The following is a 17,929-nucleotide window of genomic DNA, read 5'->3' as shown; positions in this document are numbered from 1 at the left end:
TACTTCAGTGAGTTGTCAAAGGTTGATCGTGTGGGAATGGGGCCATGGGTAGAGGTGACACCTTTGGAGAGCCCAGCCTTCGTAGCTTCACCAGGGATAACCAGGCCTTGGCATGCTATTTTACCCACTTTGCACTTTTCCTAGTTCTGTGTTCAATTACCCAGGCTGCTCTTAAACTCTAGACCTTTTATTGTTTGAAGATCTCGCTATGTAACCATGGTGTGGAATTTATGTGCACCAGGCTGGCCTCAAACTCAGAGATTGCTTGCTGCTGTGGCCTGGGTACAGGGATTCAAGATGTGTGCCATCATACCTGGTCTAAACTCCGGACCTACTTGCCTCAGCCTCTGGTGTATTTAGGTTACAGGTGTGTGCTATCACACTGACCCAGGACTACCCTGAGTTATATGTGGATTTGGCAAACAAAGGCTATGGACACAGGAAAATAAAGCCAAATGGCCCTTTCACATCGAAGAGTCCCTCCTTGCAGAGAATGCAGATGAGACTGGCAGCTCTAAGTGCAGCTCTAAGTGTGAGTTTTTCCCAAAGCCAAGACTGTTGTAGAGAACGAGACACAGAGTTCCTTGGTGACTGGAAGTAGACAGAGGCCCAGAGAGGGCTGGGAACACGTAGGAAAAATACCAGTGCTTTTGCCCTTTCACTGCTCCCATGCATCCATGTGAGTTTATGGAAAGAGCAAACACAAGCACAGAACATTACAAAAACAATGCCAGGGACAGTGACACACACACCTAGTTCCAGGACCTGGGAAATACATCAAGGAATTCATGATCAGCCCCAGTTCTGTGAAACCCCATCTCAAAACAACAAAAAACACCCCTCCCCCTCCTAAACACACACACACACACACACACACAGAGAGAGAGAGAGAGAGAGAGAGAGAGAGAGAGAGAGAGAGAGGTTGAGGCAGGAGGATCTCTCTGAGTTCAAGGCTAGCCTGGTGTACCCACTTTGCAGGTTCTAGGCCAGCCAGAGTTACAAAGAGAGACCCTGTTTCCAACAACAACAACAGACTGGAAAGATGACTCAGTGGATCGGGTTCAGTTCCCAGAAGCAACACAGGGGCTCACAGCTGCCTGAAACTGTAGTTCTGGGGACCCAACACCCTCTCTCGTGCACTGACATGGTACACACATGTGTGCATGCAGGCTCACACACATACGCATACATTTTTTAAAACAGGAAAGATTTCCAAACAATCCAGATGTCCAGAAGACAACTAGTTCATTAGATAAGTTAAGATACAGACTCCGATAGTAGTCATTAAGGACAAAACGATGGAGGATCACTTCCATTGTAACATAAGAACCCAAGATGCCGATATATGTACTATGTAGATTTCTTTACATTGCATGAGTGTGTGCACGTGTGCGTGCTGCTCGGAGGACATGGGTGTGGTTTCTTCTTCCACCTCGTGGGTCCCGGGATCAAACTCAGTAACAAGGCTGAGCAGCGGACATTTTTGACCACTGGGCCATGATCCTATCTTACCTTGATTCAGGAGGACTGGGAGCAGGGCAAGGCCTGGGATCCATCTTCAGCACCCAGGATTGGGGGATAACTGGATTGGTACCAATTCATATACGCCTTATAAAATGGTTTTGAAGACCCTACAGAAAACAACTTCCCACCCTAACCCAAATCTGTATGGACACCTGTTTTCAATTTGGCAGAAAAGTTTAACCTTCCCTTAGTATCTTTTGCTAATTTTGAGTCTTGTGTCCGTATCCTTTAAATACTAACTCATCTTTTTCCACATGGATACAATTACACAAGGTCTTGAAAAATATTCATCTCACAACGCACATAGATTTTCCCTATCTGAATATTTACAACTTATCTACAGAACACCAAACACAAGAATTAACGATACATTGAGCTTGTCAGCTGACAATGAGGTGACCCCACAATTCTGAAATGTCCACGTTGTTTCAACAGCCTTCTTCTTACTCCAATAAAACCCAGAAGCAACTGAATCTAACAATCACATTTCCCTGGTTTCTTTCCGCATCTCCGTCTTTTCATTGGTAATTCTTAAGACTTCATCTTTGCAAAACCATCGTCCTTCCCTGTGGAAAAAAAAAACATGATTTTCAACGAAAGCAGGGGAGGGAAAGATTGCTGACAGTCACAAGGTGGAAGTCAGAAGAGTCCTCTTTGCTTGTCAGCCTCAAGCCTCGAGTGTCCATCTCTTTCTGGGCCTGCTTCATTCCACCCAGCCCTTGGCTGTATTCTGGCTTGGATTTCCCACCTCATGACATTTGCCTGGACATCTGCCTTTGCCCTTGATCCTAAGAGTCACCTGACTTCCTGGCCACCAATCTTTTTTGTTTTATTATTTTTAAAAGACAGAGTCTCCTGTAGCCCAGGCTGGCCTCCAACTCGCTACATAGCGGAGGATGATCTTGAACTCTGGATCCTCAGGCTTCCTCCCTCCTGAGGACTGAGATTATAGGCAAAGGCCAACCCTCAGTCTGCGGTGGGGCCGTGGGCGTCGGAGGCCGTGAGCGCCAGCGTGAAGGCGCGGGCCTCCGAGTCCAACTGCGGGGGGTCGGCGTCGAAGGCCGCCTCCCTGGCCCTGCAGCCCTCCACGAACAGCCGGCGACGCTCCTCGATTTCGCGGAGCAGCCTGGTGGGGATCAGGGGGTTGGTGTGCAGGTAGTGTTCGAACATCCGCTGCTCGTGCAGCTCTAGAAGGCGGAGCGGCGGGGGGACGTGCGGTATGGCCATCAGGCCCGCCATGCCGGGGAACGGCCCGGGAGCCAGGCCCGGAGCCCGCGCCATGGTCCGGGCGGCTCTGGCCAGCGGGCCTTCCAGGGCTTCGGGGACCCGATTGCCTCCGCCCACTCCCGCCTGCAGGACGTTGCCGACGCCGTTCATAGGGCACAGGTCCGGGATCCTGCTTTCTCCGGGCAGCTCGGACATTGCGGACCGTTGAGTCCTCAGATGCACTTAGGAACCGGCTCCGGCGGCAGTGTGAAGCTGTGCGCATGCGCGGGCCTCGCCGCCCTGGAAAACAAAAGTGCTTGCGCAAGTACGGTGCCCCGACCTCTATCGCCCCCTACGGGTGCCGCGTATCATTACCGCCAGGGCCGCTTCAGAACCCTGCAGGGTCTGCACCACATACTTTATTATTATTTTTACTGTTGTTTTGTTTGAGGCAGCGTCCGTGTACCCTTGGCTGTCCGGGAACTCATATATACACTCAGTTCCACCTGCTTCTGCCTCTAGAAAACTGGAATTAGCGGTGGTGGCGCATACCTTAGATACCAGCACTCGGGAGGCAGAGGAAGGCGGATCTCTGAGTTTGAGGCCGGCTTGGTCTACAGAGCCAATTCCAGGATAGCCAGGGACATAGAGAAGCCCTGTCTTGAGAAACAAACAAACAAACAAACAAACAAACAAACAAACAAACAAGTGTATGAAGATCAGATCATAACTTTTAAGGAGTCAGTTCCATCCTACCATGTGGATCCGAACTCAGGTTGTCAGGTTAGGCAAGCAAACGCTTCTACCCAGGGATCCATCTTGCTGGCATATTTTCTCGAGAAGTTTCTCTCTCAGGAAAGGTCTTCGTTTTTGCTCCCCGTCACAGTTCTTGTAGCTGTTTCTCTTGGTACTTCAACGCCTCTTTTCACCACACAGTGGCACTCGAGTGTAATACAATGTTGTATCTCATGGTTGCAAATGCCTGTCAATAATCTTAAAACGAAAAACCCGAGAGCTGTCTGTGGTGGAGCACAGCTGCAATCCCAGTCTTTGGAAGGTAGAGGTAGGAAGATGAGATCATGTTCATCCTTGGCTACTCAGCAGGTCCTAGGCCAGCCTGGGCTAACGTGAAAAGTTCGTAAGAGCCATTTGCATCCAATCACCTGCGAAATGGCCAGTGAAGTGCAGCTGTACCATGGTCACTTCATCAGTGCATTTGCCTTCTTGTGCCTTTGAGGAATTCAGAGTCCACAGGTCTCCAACCTGTCAACGCAGTCCCCAACACCCTAGCAGCCGGCCAGTATCCCCAGCTACTTAGGTACCTGATACAGGAAGACAAAGTTTAAGGATAGCTTGGGCTACAGAGTTCAAGGACAGTCTAGGCAACTAAGTAAGATTGTGTCTCAAAATAAAATAAAAACAGGATTAGGGGACCAGTGAGAGGCTCAGTAGGTGACGGTGCTGATGTCTGGAGTTACATCCTGAGACCCACATAGCGGAAGGGAAACTGACGCCTGCAAGCTCTCCTTCTGACGCCATGTACATTGTGGGAGATGCACACACACTGCCTGCGGGTGTGGTTCAGTATTGCTCTGCACTCAGTCAGCACTCGAGGCTGAGCAGGAGGAACTCTGTGAGTTCAAGGCCATCCTGGTCTACCTAGAGTTCCAGTCCAGCCAGGGCTACACATAGTTAGACCCTGTCACACACACAAAAGCTTCTTAGTAAATTTGAAAAAAAAATCATGCTGTATTATTCTTAACATGATTTCATGAATTCATCATGGTGGATCTGACATAACCTAGGATCACTTTTATAGATTCCGGGTTTTGAAACAGGGCCTTGCTAACAAAGCCAAGTTGACCTCCAATTCAGCATCTTCCTGCTGCTGCCTCCTTTGTGCTGGGATCACAGGTGTGTACCATGTACGCTATGCTCATAATCTGAGGGCCTTGGACAGAATTCAACAAACTGTCTTTTAAAAAACGTTATTTTTTATTTATATGTGTGCTTATGTATTTCTGTGTGAATGTGTATGTACACATGTGTGGGTATCTTAGTCAGGGTTTCTATTCCTGCACAAAACATCATGACCAAAAGGCAAGTTGGGGAGGAAAGGGTTTATTTAGCTGACACGTCTACATCACCAAAGGAAGTCAGGACTCACACAGGGCAGGAACTTGGAGGCAGGGCTGACGCAGAGGCCGTGGAGGGATGTTTCTTACTGGCTTGCTTCCCCTGGCTTGCTCAGCTTGCTCTCTTATAGTACCCAGGACCACCAGCCCAGGGACGGCACCACCCACAATGGGCTGGGTCCTCTCCCCTTGATCACTAATTGAGAAAATGCCTTACAGCTGGGTCTCATGGAGGCATTTCCTCAAGGGAGGCTCCTTTCTCTGTGATAACTGCAGCGTGTGTCAAGTTTGACACACAAAACCAGCCAGTACGTGGGTGACCTTGGAGGCCAGAAAAGAGGACTGGATTCACTGGAGCTGGAGTTGTGAACTGCCCAACATGGGTGCTGGGATCCAAATTCTGATTCTCATGATTGAGCAGCAAGTGTTCCTACTAGCTGAGCCATCTCTCCAGCCCCAACCACCATCCCTTTTCTTTCTAGCTTTATGTGTATGAATGTTTTGCCTGCATGCATGTATGCCTGATGCCCGTGCAGGCCAGAATAGGGGATCAGACCCCCCAGAACTGGAATTACAGATGTTTGTGACTGTGAGCTGCCATGTAGTTGCTAGGAATTGAACCTGGGTCCTCCGCAGGGGCAACAGTGCTTTTAACTATTGAGCCATCTCTCCAGAGACTATGGATAGATGGCTATGGGAACGACTACTGTGAAGGACCAGCTTTAGGTGAATTCATCTAGCAATATTAATACTCTCTAAATAAAACATATATACTCAAAGATGCACAAGGTTTTAAACACGTGCGTGCGTGCGTGCGTGCGTGTGTGTGTGTGTGTGTGTGTGTGTGTGGTGTGCTTGTTTTTATGTGTGAGCAGGTGCCATGTTTATGTGGAGGTTAGAAGTCAACCTCCAGTGTGACAGTTCAACCTGTCTTCTGAGACAGGCCTCTTGCTGGGTCCCAGGGCTGCCGGCTTGTCAGAGAGCATCAGGAATCCTCGGTCTGCACCACCTGTGCTGGGGCTATGAGTGTGTGTCACCTCATGTTTCCTCTGTGGGTTTGGGGCCAAGCCTTGTGAAACAGGCATTTTACAGACTGCTGACCCCCCAGCCCTAAGTTTTATTTTTTTTTGAGCCAGGATATTTAGCCAGATACCAAACTTCTGGTGATCCTCCTGTGTTCTGGGATCATGGGCATGAGTTATCACCCCTTGGTCTACAAAGTCTTTAAAAAACATGAAAACAGCCAGGCAGAGGTGGCGTACACCTTTAAGCCCAGCATGTAGGAGGCAGATCTTTGAGTTCTAGGTTTTGTCTACAGAGTAAATTCTAGGGCAGCCAGGACTACACGGAGAGGAGATCTTGTCTCGAAAAACCAAATAAATAAATAAATAAATAAATAAATAAATAAATAAATAAATAAATAAAGTGAAAACAGTTCATTTGGATAGAAATGAACTTCTGTATCTTTTTATTTATCATTTATTGACACAGGGCTTCTCTGAGTAGCCCTGGCTATAGACCAATAGACCAGGCCTGCCTCTTCTGGGATTGCAGGCAAAGGCAAGCACCCATACCACCGAGCTGAAGACTTCCCTATCTTACCAGTGTTGTTGCTCACACCTGTCACCCCAGCATCTGGAAGACAAGCCACATGAATCTTTAGTTTCAGGCCAGCATAGGTCAAAAGTGAGACTCCGTCTTGAGCCAAATTTGACAAAACACAGTTCAAAAGAAAGAGACGCTAGAGAGATGGCGCAGAGGTTGAGGGCATTTGTTGCTCTTGTAAAGGGTCTGGGTTTGGTTTCGAGCAGCCCAAAGGTTGCTCATAATTCCAGTTCCAAAGCATCCAATGCCCTCTCTGGCTCTCAGAGGCACTGCACGCACAAAGTGAACACAGATAAGGGGGGAGGGGCAACACCTCAGACACATTAAACACTTTAAAATAAAAAGTATCTTACTATAAAATAAAAGGTATCTAAAATCAGCATCTAAAAGATAGCAGTTATTCCTAGGTTATATGCAGTGTGGTTCTAGTAAAGTATATGTGGTAGATCACACCTTTACTCCCAGTACTTGGGAGGCATGGGCAGGCGATCTTTGAATTTGAGGCCAGCCTGGTCTACAGAGGCAGTTCAAGGACAGTCAGGGCTACAGAGTAACCCTGTTTCACCACCCTGCCCCCAAGTAAAAATGAGCATACATAACCAGAAACACTATTACTTCTTAGAATAAATCCGGAAAGGTTCAAGATAAAAAATGAAATCTCCGGAGAAACCCTGTCTTGAAAAACCAAACCAACCAACCAACCAACCCCAAAAACCCAAACCCAAACCCAAACAAACAAAAAAACCCAAACCTGGGTTTGGGGATTTAGCTCAGTGGTAGAGCGCTTGCCTAGGAAGCGCAAGGCCCTGGGTTTGGTCCCCAGCTCCGGAAAAAAAAAAGAGAGAGAGAGAGAGAGAGAGAGAGAGAGAGAGAGAGAGAGAGAGATATCTCATACACACCAATAAAACTTTGGAGTTCAAAATCTTTCACAATTTAGGGAGAACAGGAAAAACAAAAAATCTAGGCAGGTTAGTCGACACAAGCGTGGTGACCTGTTTTGACCACCTGAACCCACATCAAGGATAAAAAGAAAATCTTTGAGAAAAGCTAGCCAAATAACTAGAAAACTGCATTCACATCACAAACTCATATCACAAACTATTGTCATACCCAATTTCACTAATGTAGAGTCAACTACCACAGTCATTAAGGAGATTACCAAGGGGAGAAATGGATAAAGACTGTAGACAGCAGAGCGATGGTGGCACAGGTATTTAATCCTAGCACTTGGGAGGCAGATGCAGGGGAACTCTGAGTTCAAGAACAGCTGGGGCTATACAGAGAAACATTGTCTCGAAAACAAACAAATAAACAAATAAAAGAATATGAACAGTCATGAGAAAGGAAAAGGAACTAGATTTTTGTGGTACTGGGGATCAGATATTCTAGGCAGGTGCTCTACTACTGAGCCACGCCCCCAAGCCCCTCATTGGAGGATTCTAGGCAGGGGCTCTACCACTGAGCCACGTCCCCAGACCCCTCACTGGAGGATTCTAGGCGGGGGCTCTACCACTGAGCCACATCCCCAGCCCCTCCTTGGGGTATTCTAGGCAAGTGTGCTATCATTGACATACATATTTTGAGCCCTTTTTTCATTCTTAAATGAAAAGATAACTTATAATAAAAACCTTAAAACTGGGGTTGGGGATTTAGCTCAGTGGTAGAGCGCTTGCCTAGCAAAGCAAGGCCCTAGGTTCGGTCCCCAGCTCCGAAAAAAAAGAAAAGAAAAAAAAAAAAACCTTAAAACTGACAGGTCTTTTCTCCTACCATCAGTCTGGTAAGCACTGTACATCTGATGGTTGAGCATACGGGCTAGGCAGTCAGAAAATATCCATCTACTGATCACTGGTGGGAGCACCAAGAGGCCAGTGAGCTGCATCTGTAAAGTTACAAAGGCAAGCCTTCAGCCCAGGATTGTCACTTCTAGAAATTACCAAGGTATTACCAAGAACGAAAAGTGGAAGGAGCTAGTAAGATGCACTGTCAAGTTTATGGAAACTTAAAGATGAACATCAAGTATAACACTTATTCCACCTTGGGATGATAGACATGTTCAGAACTGAAGCAGTATGCATCTGCACACCGGCCACTTGGAGCCAACCTACCGGAGGAGGCGTCCTACTGCCAGGAGAAATCGGTGGGGAACAGCCCACTGTCCTTCAGTTCGTACTAGTTCATTACCTCATAACCTCAGAATGCAAAGGAATACAGCCCCAAGGGGTGACTAAACTGGTCGGGAAGGCTCTTCAAGGTATTTTCATAATGAATCGCAATATGCAAACCAAAATATGTCAACTTTGTGAAGAAATACAATATTGTGTATAAACAATGAAATAAGGACGGAAATTGCCTTCAGAGGCTGCATGACGTACGGGGACAAGGAGGGAAGGACAAAAGATTTTCAGTCCTTCATATTCTTGGGGTTTATGAGTAGATAAATTATGAAAACCAAACCAAACTTTTGAGAAATGGAAAATAAAATCCCAGAAATTTGGTATGTTTGAAAACACAATTTATCACATACTATATACAATTATTCATGTTGCTTGCCATTCGCAATGTCTCAGAAACACAGAATCCGCCTTACACTATACACTTTTGTTGACTCTGACGTGAAGACTGTGTGTTCTGACAAGGTCAAGTTCTTGACATAAACTTGGTCCTAAAACCAGTTTTAACTCTTCACGCTGATCTTTCTTCGTCGTGGGCTCTGCTACTGGCAATTTTACGTCTTTAAAGTTCTACAAAACCACCCTTTACTTATTAACGAAGCCACGAGGATGGACTTTTTCCATAACACAAATCTCAACCAATCATAAACTCAAGAAACGGTATAGGAGTCTTATGGTGCTTTCGACATTTCACCCCCAATTTTTCTGACGCTTTTCCCCCTCCAGCGATGCACTGCCTCATTGTCAAGTTCCTTTTTTGACTTCTGAAAAACCAAGATGCGGGATGGGGTTTAACTTGGATGCGGAGGTCTTGGTGCCATGCCCATCCCTCAGCCCGACTCCTCACTCTCTGTGGATGAACTTATCGCAACCCAGTTCTTCTATTAGAGGATTGATCACCTCTGACGCAGTTAGGGCTATAGTAAACGTTAAAATGTCAAAATCCACCCTCTGGGGGTTGCGCAGGTACTCTATGTCGAAGGCAGCCTCCCTGGCTCTGCAGGCCTCTACGAAGCGCCGCCGGCGCTCCTCCAGCTCCTGGATTCGGCCCGGGGCGATCGGGTAGTTCTCCAGGTAGTGGCGCAGGAACTGCTGGTAATTGATGCCTAAGACGCTGAGGGGGTGGCGGAAGCGCAGGTACGGCATCGCCGCCAGCCCGCCCGCCCGGGACCGGGGCCTGCCCTCCGGAGCCTCCTCCTCCAGCGGCTCGCCCAGCAGCCGGGCCATCTCCGCCATCCGGACTTCCCTGGACGCCGCCGCCACCAGGCCTTCGCGGGCCGCTGCGCCGCCACGGGCCGCCGCCGCGGGGCTTCCCCGGGCCTCTGCCGCCCTGCCTTCTGGGGCTGCAGCTACTCGGCCTCCCCTAGCCGCCGCCGCCGGGGCTGCGGGGCCTTCCCGGTCCGCCGCCATCGGGCCTTCCCGGATCTCCTCCGGTCGCGCCGGACCCGGGAGCGCACGCCGCTCGCCGCCTACCTCGGCCTGCGGGAGCTCGCGGTCGCCGCTCGCTGCGCCCGTCTGCGGGACGCTGCTGACTGCGGGCAGCTGCGACATGTCGGACCGCTGGGTCAGCACCGCTGCTCGCGGAGACCCGGGAATAACGGGACAGTGAGGCGCTGGGCGTGCAGGCGAGGGCGCGTACACGAGCGCAATGCGCACCGGCAAGCGTCGCGTGCCCCGCCGCCTGCGCAGGCGTAGCTCCAACTGCGAAGCCGAGGAGCAGTGCGCACGCGTGTCTCTGGGCACTTGCTGGCGAGCTTTGAGATTGCCACCTAGTCGTCGGAAGAGCCGTTGCACCCTTTCGATTGAAGGGTGGGGGTCTAGTTCACATTTCAACTAACCAGTTTAAGTTTCTAATTTTTATTTTAATTTTTAAATTAGCTTGTAAAGTTTTGCTTATGTGTATGTATTTATGTACATGATGGTTTGATTGTATGTTTATATGGGCACCGCATACATACAATGCCAGCAAAAACCAGAAGAGGGCGCTGGATCCTTTGGAAGTGGAGTTATGGGACCCCCTTCTGGGTGCTGGAATTTGAACCTTTACCAGAGTAGCCAGTGTTCTTAACCTGGCAGCCACGTCTCTAATCTCTTGGTTTTGTTTTTGAAACAGTTTCATGAAGCTCGGATTGACAAGGATGGCCTTGAACTCCTGATCTTCCTGCCTCTGCTTCTTGAGTCTGGGGTGACAGGGATGCCTCACCATGCCTCAATAGTCAACTAACCTATTGTAGGTTATTATTAACTATATTAACCTATTAACCACACTATGAATTATCAATTGAAGACGAAACATAAATAGATAGACAGACTTACAACTGAACCATAAAGGCCAACAAGATGACTCAGTGGTAAAGTCAATTTCCCCAAAGTCTGATGATATGAGTTCAATCCCAGAAACTCACAGCGGTGGAAGGAGAAAACTGACCCCTAAAAGTTGTTCTCTAAAGTTGTTCTAAAAGAAGTCTTTGTGTGTGCGAACATGTTGAGAAAAGAGCTGAACAGAAAAAAAAAAAAAAAAAAAGTAGACTCTCCTGTGAGTCAGCTGCTCACAGGGCACTGTAGACCTCTAGGGTTCAAGCAGCTTGGCGTGTCCTGGCAGCCATGCCCTGCCCTTCACGGATACCACTATTTTCTCTTAGTCAATTATCTGTTTTCCTTTGTGGACTCATTTAGATATCACTCTTCTCCAAAGTCAGACCCCAAGTTGAGAAACCAATTTTCGGAAACTGAAGGGGCTCTGGCTCTCCGGCGCGTGGCAAACGTGTCTCTGGCGGGCCTCGCCCTTCTCTCCTATCCCCAACACTTTGCGAAAAACAACTGTAAGATTACATCCCTAAAGGTGGCCACCAAGGTCTGTTCCCTCAGGTGGCCACTTCTCCTCCTGAAGTTATCACGGTCCAGCTATCAAAGTGTTGAAGCCCACCAATCAAAAACCCCCTTTGGCTGCCCTAATTAACATGTCTAATCAAAATTAAACTCCTCATTCTACGGGGTTTCCCTTTGTGCCCTTACTAACTGCCATTTGCCTAATGTGCCACGTCTGTCTCCTCTCTATCCCGGAGGCAGTCCTTTGTCCCACTCTAGGGGAAATCCTTCCTCTCCCTTGCTCCCTTCCTCTTGCCTTCTCCTCTCTCTCCAGTGTCTCTTATTCCTTGCCCTTGTTTCTCTAGGGCAAATAATCTCCTTTGTGCTGAGACCTTGGTCTTGAGGTGTCCTGAACTGATGGATCTCTTAGAGAAGCTGTCGGGTTTTCCTTGCCCTCAGACTGTCTGGGGCTTTCTGGTTGGCACTTAAATGGCTATGTCTAACTGAGACTGCATCATTCAAGGTGTAACACAGATGAGGAAGAAGGGGAGATCAGAGGGCATGCTCAGGCAGGATGCGTACAATGCCTCTGTTTCTCCAACAATAGAAGAGCATGCCGTGCTCTTTGGCAGTTGTGTATGAGCCCTTTGATGTAAGTTGGGTGTTACATGTAGTCACATTAGTCATTAGTGACATCAATTAGTGACACCAAGTTACCGCAATGAAAACCTGAGGTAGCCAATAGATAAAGAGAAGTTGATTTAGCCCAGAGTTCTGAAGACTCCGGTTGAAGATTGAGCATCTCACGGCTGTAGGCCACTGCTGAGGGCACACAGCACATGGGAGTGACTGGCGGAGAGAACCCTTTGCATCCTGAGCCACGAAGCAGAGAGAATGACAAGACTGGGTTGTACAGTTGCTTTTAGGAGCATGTACCCACACCCTAACAACCTCGTATAAAGCCATTGTCTTAGTTAGGTTTCTACTGCTGTGAAGAGACACCATGGCTACAACAACTCTTATAAAGGAAAGCATTTAATTGGGGCTGGCTTGCAATTTCAGAGGCGTAGTCCATTATCATTAGAGTAGGAAACATTATTGGTAAGCAGGCAAACATGGTGCTGGAGAAGGAGCTGAAAATATTCATCATTTTTAATTCTACATCTTGATCCACAGACAGGAAACAAAGACTATGTCACCACAAAGCCTGCCCCCAGTGACACACGTCCTCCAAAAAAGCCATAACTACTTCGACAAGGCCACACCTCCTAATAGTGCTACTCCTTATGGACCAAGCATTCACACATGAAACTTTGGGGTGCATTCCTATTCAAACCACCTCAGTTGTGTTTTTTAAAGGCTCATAGCACCTCCATGGAGCATCCTAGGAACCAAGTCTTTATCACATAGACTTTGAGGGATACTCATCTAAGCTATAGAACTAGTACACGAAGGGGCTAGAAAGGCAGCTCAGCTGTAGAACATGTTGTATAACAATTTTCTCCGAGAGGGAAACATTCCAGTCTGCAGAGAAGCTCCTTAAGTAGGAAGGTAAATATCTCAAAATGGCTTCAGGAAGTCCCTGAAACTGACCAGATTCACTAGACCCCCTCCCTCCCAAAGTAAACAAGCTAAGCTTCTCAGTGTCACTCTCAGACTCGCCAAGCTGCAAAGAAGACTCTTAGACCAGACCAGTTACCTGGAAGACGCAGGAACCAGCTAAGCTGCCTGGAAGAGGTTTAGACCAATTGAGTCGCTTAGAAGGACACTCTCCGACCTATTGAGCTGTCTCCAGGGTGTGCTCCAGGTTCTCAGCTTTATAAGCTGTCATTCTTGCTGGGGCGGGCTTTGCTGATACATACAGCAAAGATCTGGGAGTCATTTCTGCTCCTGTAAGTAACCCAAATAAAACTCATTGGTTCACCGAGTTCGATTTTGGTGATATCTGTACTGATCTGTTGCGGGCTCTGAAAGGATCAGTATTGGCTCAGGACCCCTAAGACCAAGCTCTTATCCAGCATCCCTTACCTGCCAAACCGTCACGCGGCCCTTGCCTATTGGAAGCAGAGGCTCAGAGGCAGCGCCAGTCAGCACCACGGACAGCACCAGAGGGAACCCAATAGGAAGAGTGGGGCAGCAAACGCAGCTTTTTTTACACAAAGCAGAATTTACTGCCGGTTGTCCTCTGATGACGACGGCTCGCGCCTGTGCGCGTGTGCGCACGACACACACACACACACACACACACACACACACACACACACACGCACGCACATTGGATGCTGTAGTTAGTATCTCTGACTTTTTGTTGTTTCTGAGACAGGGCTTCTCTATGTAGCCCTGTTTTCCTGGAACACTCTACTTTGACAAGACTGACTTTGGACTCAGATACGACTACCTCTGCCTCCTGAGTATGGGGATTAAAAGCAGCACATGCTGGGCAGTGGTGGTGCATGGTTTGTTTTTTTTTTTTTTTTTTTTTTTTTTTTTTTTGGTTCTTTTTTTTCGGAGCTGGGGACCGAACCCAGGGCCTTGCGCTTCCTAAGTAAGCACTCTACCACTGAGCTAAATCCCCAGCCCCGATGCATGCTTTCTTAATCTCAGCACTCAGGAGGCAGAGGCAAGCAATTCTCAGAGTTTGAGGCTGGTGTTGTCTACAAAGTGAGGTCTAGGACAGCCAAACTGACACACAGAAAAACCCTGTCTCAAAACCAAAACCAAAAACCCGACCAACCAACCAACCAACACAAACAAACAAAAAGGGCATGTAATGACACTACATCTGGCTTCTCATGCCTTTTTATCTGAGATATAACTTTTGGACATCACCAGCTGAGAGAAAGATGCATTTAGGGAATGGATTTGGGTGCGATGGCTCTAATCCCAGCATCCAGGTTGTCAGGTTTGGCAGCAAGGGTCTTTACTCACTGAGCCAACTCGTGGAACCCATGGGCTTTTAAAAATTGCTTTTGTTTCTCTCTCTCTCATGTGTGTTCGTGTGTGTGTGTGTGTGTGTGTGTGTGAGAGAGAGAGAGAGAGAGAGAGAGAGAGAGAGAGAGAGAGAGAGTAGGTGCACAGATCTGTGGATGTCCATGGACTCCAGCAGAGGGGATTGGATCTCCTGAAGAGCTTAGCCACTGAGCCATCTCTCCAGCTCCTTGTCACCTGATTTTGATAAGGTACCAAGACCTTCAGTGGGTGAAAGGATGACCTGATCAACAGATGAGTCTTCAAGTGGATATCCACGTGTGCTATAGAAGCCAGTCTTCCAAACATCTTGATCAGATCAGCAGTGCCAGTTTGCAGGAGACCTCTAGGGTCAGAGGGCACTCGGAGGAGGACTGAGGCCTCCTCCGAGAAGAAGGGCTTAGGGGGAGTTATTGGACTCTCACCTGAGTTGTCACCTGATATTCCCACACGTTTGTCTGCCATTGTGCCCTCAGTGTGGGTGGCCCCTGGAGTAGACAGTGTGAAATCAGTTTAAGTAAATTCCATCCAGAGATTGAGGGAGTCCATTGTTCAGGAGGGAGACTTTACAGTGAGACTAGAGCTTTGGGATGCTCAGTCTCCTGGAAGCAACCCCCACCCACGCTCTGTAAACAAATCCCCAGCCCCTAACAAACCCAATAGACTCGCTGGCTCCCCTGTTGAATCTTGTTGGAATTGTAATTTGGCTAATCCCTGGGACCATGTAGGTGGTAGATCACAATGTCCCTTTAAGATGGCTGAGTGTGACACAAACAGACCCCACAAAGGAAGAAACCAGGCCACACCCTTTCCCACTCGGTCCCTGGGACAGAACTAAGAAGCAACCTTCCTGTGGCCAGCAGCTCTTAATTTGTGATCCCTAGCTCTCCCATGCTTTTTGTTGTGTCTACTATGGTGAACTAACTCACACGGGGAAAAAACCTCCCAGTAGACCCCTCAAAACTTAAAAAAGCCAGATGGTACTTCTCTAAACACCCTTCCCCATTCATGGTGGCACATTCTCTCTCTCTCTCTCTCTCTCTCTCTCTCTCTCTCTCTCTCCTTCCCCTCTCTCCCCTCCCTCCCTCCTTCCCTCCCTCCCTCCCTTCCTCCTTCCCTCCCTCCCTCCATTCTTCCCTTCCTTCTATTTTCACTTTTTTTCTTTTCTTTTTTTTTCGGAGCTGGGGACCGAACCCAGCCTATTTTCACTTTTAAAAACATTATTTTTTTAAGGTGAGAGAGATGCCTTGGCAGGAGTCTATGTTGTTCAGGGAGCTTACACTTGCCTGTAACTCTAGCTCCAGGAGGTCCAGTACTCAGGAATGTGTGTGCATGTGTGTGTGTGTGTGTGTGTGTGTGTGTACACAAACACAGACACAAAAATAAATAATCGTATTGTAAAACATAATTACTTTAAAATTTTGTATATGTGTGTGCCCAAGTGTATGTGCACCACATGCCTGCAGTGCCTATAATGGCCACAAGAGGGCGATGGGGAGCTGGAGTCACAGACGGTTGTGAGGCTCTGATGCCTGTGTGCTGGGGACCCCTCAGCCTCAGGTTGTTAGCAAGAGATCTTAGCGGTTGACCCATCTCCCCATCCCTCTTTTCTCACTCAGAATGAAGCTCCTCTCCAGACTTTATAGGGAAGCCTCTCCTATCTTTTAAGGTCATGTTGAGCCATTTTAAAAAATACTGTTCTTTTCTTTCCAGTGGTCCCCCAGTTCAAGGCCCAAACATGGTCTTGAGACCCCTTTTCCTCATAAATTTGGAAGGTAACTATGGGTCAACTCCTTTTCCTGAGCCAACATGGGCTGGTTCTTTTCCCTCTGTCTAGCAATGAAGGGAGGCAGGTAGACATTGTTTGCTGTGTGATGGGTGTGGGGTCACCCAGAGATTTAGCAGTCTGAGCATGAATACATTTGAACAGATAAGAAGCTTTTATGTACGTACTGGTGCCAGGGCTGACAGCTTCTGGGATCTGGTTAGCTCATACCCTGCTTTGTGTAGGCAGGGCTTTCTATAGATGCTTATGGACTCCTCATTTATGTTGAGCCATTTTACAGGAGCTGGACTAGCAGTTATCTCCCATGATCCTTTATATCTTGTAAGAACAGCTGAGGTGGGAAAAGATTTTATAAAGATGCGACAGTTTTTACGAATAGCCCAGTAATTCCAGGGACGAGGAAGTGGGTTGATAGGGCACAGCTTATACAAGTTAGGGGCTTGCATGATAGAGGATATATATACATATATATACATATATATGTATATATATATGTGTGTGTGTGTGTGTGTGTGTATAATCACATCTTACACATAGTAACTAAAACCATAAATGTAATGGTAACCGTCACAGCATCTCCCTGGGGGAAGGAGTCCTTCTTATTCTACTACTCATCAGTTTGCAAAAGAACATGATGTGACCTTTCTCCGGTACAGTATGTGAAAATAAACCTAAAACTCGTCACAGAAGTAAAATTTTTTTTTTGGTTCTTTTTTTTCGGAGCTGGGGACCGAACCCAGGGCCTTGCGCTTCCTAGGCAAGCGCTCTACCACTGAGCTAAATCCCCAACCCCAGTAAATGTTTTTAGAATGAAACAGTAGTGGTGTTATGGGCCTGGGGTCCAGAGAGTCACCAATGTGACCATGACTGTGTTTTAATAAGGAGACTTTTATGCAGACACTGGTCTATACTCTAGGCTCAGACTGGGGATTCCCCAAGTCTAACTTGCAGCTGCATAGGCCAGGGGCTTACAAAGGCAAAGAAAGTTACATCCTGCTTTTCACACAGAGGTCTCTCAGGTGTCCTGGTTATAGCCAGCAAAACAAGATTTTCTTAACAATCAGAAAAAAGGGCTAACTTCATGACCTATTATCTTTTTTTTTTTCCCGGAGCTGGGGATCGAACCCAGGGCCTTGTGCCTGCTAGGCAAGCGTTCTACCGCTGAGCTAAATCCCCAACCCCATGACCTATTATCTTGAATAAACCGCTTCATTACGGTTGTACAAGGCCAGACAATTAAAAAAAAAAAAACCTTATCAGCCCTTAACCATTGGTAGGTCCAATTTTGCTTTATAGTGCTCTTAAAGACATTTATTTTATTTATTTTAATTTTTTATTAATCATTCCATTCGTTTACATCTCAAATGATATCACACTTCCTGATTACCCCTCCACAAGCCCCCCTCCCTCATTCCACAACCTCCCTCTCCTTCCTCCCCTTTGCCTCTATGAGGGTGCTCCTCCACCCACGCACCCTCTCCCGCTCCGCCCCTCCAGCATCCCCCTATGCTGGGGCATCAAGCCTCCCTGGGATCAAGGGCCGTCCTCCCATTGATGTCAGACAAGGCCATCCTCTGCTACCTATGCATCTGGAGCCATGAATCATTCCCTGTACACTCCTTGGTTAGTGGTCTAGTCCCTGGAAGCATTGGGGGGAGGTCCCGCCAGCTGATGTTGTTGTTTCTATGGGATTGCAGTGCCCCTCAGCTCCTCCAGTCCTTCTGACA

At 47.8% G+C, this 17,929-nt stretch overlaps 2 protein-coding genes across 2 annotated transcripts; both read right to left on the bottom strand.

The window, feature by feature from the left end:
* Positions 1–1,228: 1,228 nt before the first annotated feature.
* Positions 1,229–3,009, bottom strand: Eid2b (EP300 interacting inhibitor of differentiation 2B). The gene has a single exon (NM_001329142.2). It carries the CDS (start codon positions 2,944–2,946, stop codon positions 2,491–2,493), a length of 456 nt encoding a protein of 151 aa, NP_001316071.1. The 5' UTR covers positions 2,947–3,009; the 3' UTR covers positions 1,229–2,490.
* Positions 3,010–8,965: 5,956 nt separating this feature from the next.
* Eid2 (EP300 interacting inhibitor of differentiation 2) lies at positions 8,966–10,291 on the bottom strand. The gene has a single exon (NM_001401675.1). It carries the CDS (start codon positions 10,190–10,192, stop codon positions 9,485–9,487), a length of 708 nt encoding a protein of 235 aa, NP_001388604.1. The 5' UTR covers positions 10,193–10,291; the 3' UTR covers positions 8,966–9,484.
* Positions 10,292–17,929: the final 7,638 nt, after the last annotated feature.

This window comes from Rattus norvegicus, chromosome 1 (assembly GCF_036323735.1).
Source record: "Rattus norvegicus strain BN/NHsdMcwi chromosome 1, GRCr8, whole genome shotgun sequence".
NCBI lineage: Eukaryota > Metazoa > Chordata > Mammalia > Rodentia > Muridae > Rattus > Rattus norvegicus.
This window is presented reverse-complemented; position numbering and strand designations above follow the sequence as displayed.